Below are 2,500 nucleotides of genomic sequence, written 5' to 3'. Positions count from 1 at the left end.
ATGGAGAGACTGTACTCAACATGTGGCCCATGTGATTTTCTGACCATGTGTGCGTCTGCTTCTCTGCGTGTACATAGGTAAACACATGCCTACATGAATTTGTCTGTGAGAATGTGTGTGTGTGTGTGTGTGTGTGTGTGTGTGTGTGTGTGTGTGTGTGTGTGTGTGTGTGTATTTGTGAGTGTGTGAGGGAGAAAGAGAGTTTCCACTGTACCTCCTCTGCTCTCGCTGTCTGCTGGCTTCACTTGGATTGGCCTGTTCATCTGTAAGAGAGAGAGAGAGAGGGAGAGAAAGAAAGAGAGGAGGAAAAAAAAAGAAAGGTTAGATTTTCTGAGTCGATCTCCTCTCCCCCAAGTCAGATTTTCCTTGGCATCTACCTACAGGCAGGACAGACTGTTTGACAGAGGATGTGTAGACAGACCCACATGTGTAGACCCTTCTGGTGATGCATATTGGTCTGTAAATATAAGGGTCCCTATAATAATTTTACTGGTCATCTGCGTCTGTGATTGCTTCCATTAGTGTGCAAAATTGAAAAGGCAGTAATAGATTGGAGAGGAAACTGTGTGTGTGTTTATGTTTGTGTGTGTGTGGTGAATGGGCAGTTATTCATTTACACATAGATTAGATTGTGTGTTTGTTTTTGTGTGTCTGAGAGTCTGTGTATGTGTCCGTATATATGTGTGTGTCTGTGTGTGACCGAGTATGTGTGTGTGTGTGACAGCATTCAGGTAATCTGCAATCTCAGTGAAGCGCCCCGGTGAAACCTTCACGCCCTATCAAAGCGCCTGTGCCGAGCGGCTGTCAGGGTGGGCAGGTGCGGAGCCTGAGGCCGGCTCAATAATACATGCATGAAGCCCAGCGGCCGGCGCCAATCAATGTTTAATAACGCCAATCGTCACTCTGCCAACACTCATCGCCCAGAGAGAGAGAGAGAGAGAGAGAGCGAGAGAGAGAGAGAGAGAGAGCGAGAGAGAGAGAGAGAGAGAGAGAGAGTGGAGGCGAAGAGAAGAAAGGACCATAGAGAGAGGAAGAGAGAGAGAGAGAGAGAGTGGAGGTGAAGAGAAGAAAGGACCATAGAGAGAGAGGGATGGAGAGAGGAAGAGAGAGAGAGAGAGTGGAGGCGAAGAGAAGAAAGGACCATAGAGAGAGGAATGGAGAGAGAGAGAGAGAGAGAGAGAGAGAGAGTGGAGGTGAAGAGAAGAAAGGACCATAGAGAGAGAGGGATGGAGAGAGGAAGAGAGAGAGAGAGAGAGTGGAGGTGAAGAGAAGAAAGGACCATACAAAGAGAGGGATGGAGAGAGGGAGGGATGGAGAGAGTGAAAGGAAGAAGGGGAGATGAAAGAAAATAAGCCAGACAAAAGTAGAGATGTGAGATCCATTAGAGCACACACTTGTAAACGTAGGTGATGTGTCTATGTGTGAGTTTCTTGTGTCCATGTATTCAACCTTGCAATGCTGTGTGTGTGTATATTTATGGGAAGTTTTTTGGTTTGAATGTTGGTTTCGACTAGGTATGTGTATTTTTCTTTATGTGTGTGTGTGTTTCTGTGAGCAAGTGTGTGTGTGTGTGTGTGTGTGTATGTGTGTGTGTGTGTGTGTGTGTGTGTGTGTGTGTGTGTGTGTGTGTGTGTGTGTGTGTGTGTGTGTGTGTGTGTGTGTGTGCGTGTGCATGCAGGAGGGGTGTTATCCTTCAAGCTTTCAGACAGGCCTGTCACAGGAGCTTTTATTAGACGTAGTCGTGACTCACTCTTGACAGGGTCTCTGTCTGCTCTAACCTCTCGGCCCTGCTACCTGAACACCTGGGCCCAGTGTGTGTGTGTTTGTGTTTGTGTGTGTGTGTGTGTGTGTGTGTGTGTGTGTGTGTGTGTGTGTGTGTGTGTGTGTGTGTGTGTGTGTGTGTGTGTGTGTGTGTGTGTGTGTGTGTGTTTGAGTGTGAGAACGAGAGAGACAGAAAGAGAGCAACAAAGTCAGAGAAAACCAGAAAGTGACTGTGAAAGTGAGTGTGTGTGTGTGTGTGTGTGTGTGTGTGTGTGAGACAGTGAAGGAAATGTGTGTGTGTGTGTGAAAATACGTGTGTCGCAGAAAGATGATAGATTTTTTTAGTGGGCTTGAGGTAGTATATAATTGTATTTTTCTATGTGTGATAATTTTATGTGTCTTTTTGTTACAATTGATCTGAACTCTCCCATGTCTGTATGCATTATTTACCCCGACAGGACCAGGGGGGCGTATAGTGACGGGGGAAAGACAGGTGGACACAAAGTAAAAGATGGACAGAGAGAGGGAGAGAGAGAGGGAAGGAGGGATGAAGGATTAGTTGAGGACACGGAGGAGTGGGGTGGCACAAGGTCTCACTCTCTCATTCTCACTGCCTTTCACTCTCTCTCTCTCTCTCTCTCTCTCTCTCTCTCTCTCTCTCTCAGTTCCTTTCACTCTCTTTCTCTCCCTCTTTGTGTTTCCCAGTGGGCTGACCCTCAAATATATATCAATGCTTTGC

The 2,500-nt window shown here is 46.6% G+C and overlaps 1 protein-coding gene across 17 annotated transcripts in view; it reads right to left on the bottom strand.

Annotated features, from left to right (window-relative positions):
• celf4 (CUGBP, Elav-like family member 4) overlaps positions 1-2,500 on the bottom strand; it is a gene marked incomplete at both ends in the record, with an annotated part of 97,528 nt that overhangs the window by 17,220 nt on the left and 77,808 nt on the right. For all 17 annotated transcript variants that reach the window (XM_080847908.1, XM_080847909.1, XM_080847912.1 and 14 more), the window contains one exon: positions 215-263. In XM_080847908.1, the coding sequence (XP_080704034.1) occupies positions 215-263 (49 nt within the window). The remainder of the gene's footprint in view (positions 1-214; positions 264-2,500) is intronic.

Source organism: Sprattus sprattus (assembly GCF_963457725.1).
Source record: "Sprattus sprattus genome assembly, chromosome: 11".
Taxonomy (NCBI): Eukaryota; Metazoa; Chordata; class Actinopteri; order Clupeiformes; family Clupeidae; genus Sprattus; species Sprattus sprattus.
This window is presented reverse-complemented; position numbering and strand designations above follow the sequence as displayed.